The following is a 681-nucleotide window of genomic DNA, read 5'->3' on the forward strand; positions in this document are numbered from 1 at the left end:
TTCGAGCCAACCGGCGTGTTCAAATCACCACGGCCCTTGCCGCGCTCTCCTCCCCGGAAACTTGACCACCTAGCCCAGAAAGCCGCAGCAGCTTCCTTAGGGGACGCTGTCTCCCACTTCAAACACCCACCCGAGAAAGCGGCTGCGGAGGGCACCTCCCGCCACGCCCAGGTCCGCCGGTCTCCGCTCGGGGCGGAAAAGAACCCTCCCCCTGCACTCGCAGCCAGGAGGAAACGCCAGAGGCCCCGCCCCATCCCTGTCGCTTCATTGGCTCTGGTGACCGGCCCCCCGAAAGCCGGATTCCTATTGGCCACCTTGGCCGCCGCTCTGCGCTTTTACCAGGGCCCGCGGCGAGCGTGAACACGCCCCTTACGTCCGGACGCTCGGTCGCCTCCAGAGGCGCCGTAATCGCCGCCCAGAGGGAAGGAGGTCGGCAGTGCGAAGAGCTGCTATGGTGCTGAGTTTCCTGGTAGAGCCGGCCGAGCCGAGGCGGTCGCGGCCATGAAGGTGAGGGGCCGGTGGAGCCGGACAGACTCTCCTCGCCAATCCTATCCAGCCAGGGCACCTGAAGCGCCTCCTTTCTTTCCGCCTTAGCGGTTATCTAGTCGGCATCTCGGAGAGCTGCGCTGAGGGGGGTCGCCCGCCCGGCTTCAGGGGCCCCAACCGGCCCAGGGCAGGCTC

The 681-nt window shown here is 67.1% G+C and overlaps 1 protein-coding gene across 3 annotated transcripts in view; it reads left to right on the plus strand.

The window, feature by feature from the left end:
* The first annotated feature begins 329 nt into the window (after positions 1 to 329).
* RNF34 (ring finger protein 34, E3 ubiquitin protein ligase) overlaps positions 330 to 681 on the plus strand; it is a 39279-nt gene continuing 38927 nt past the window's right edge. The window contains exon 1 of one of the 3 annotated variants that reach the window (XM_011964432.1): positions 330 to 507. In XM_011964432.1, coding sequence (XP_011819822.1) covers positions 502 to 507 — 6 coding nt within the window. In that variant the 5' untranslated portion in view covers positions 330 to 501. The remainder of the gene's footprint in view (positions 508 to 681) is intronic. The other 2 variants (XM_011964434.1, XM_011964431.1) reach the window with 2 other exon arrangements.

This window comes from Mandrillus leucophaeus, unplaced genomic scaffold (genome assembly GCF_000951045.1).
Source record: "Mandrillus leucophaeus isolate KB7577 unplaced genomic scaffold, Mleu.le_1.0 Scaffold7, whole genome shotgun sequence".
In the NCBI taxonomy this organism is placed as follows: domain Eukaryota; kingdom Metazoa; phylum Chordata; class Mammalia; order Primates; family Cercopithecidae; genus Mandrillus; species Mandrillus leucophaeus.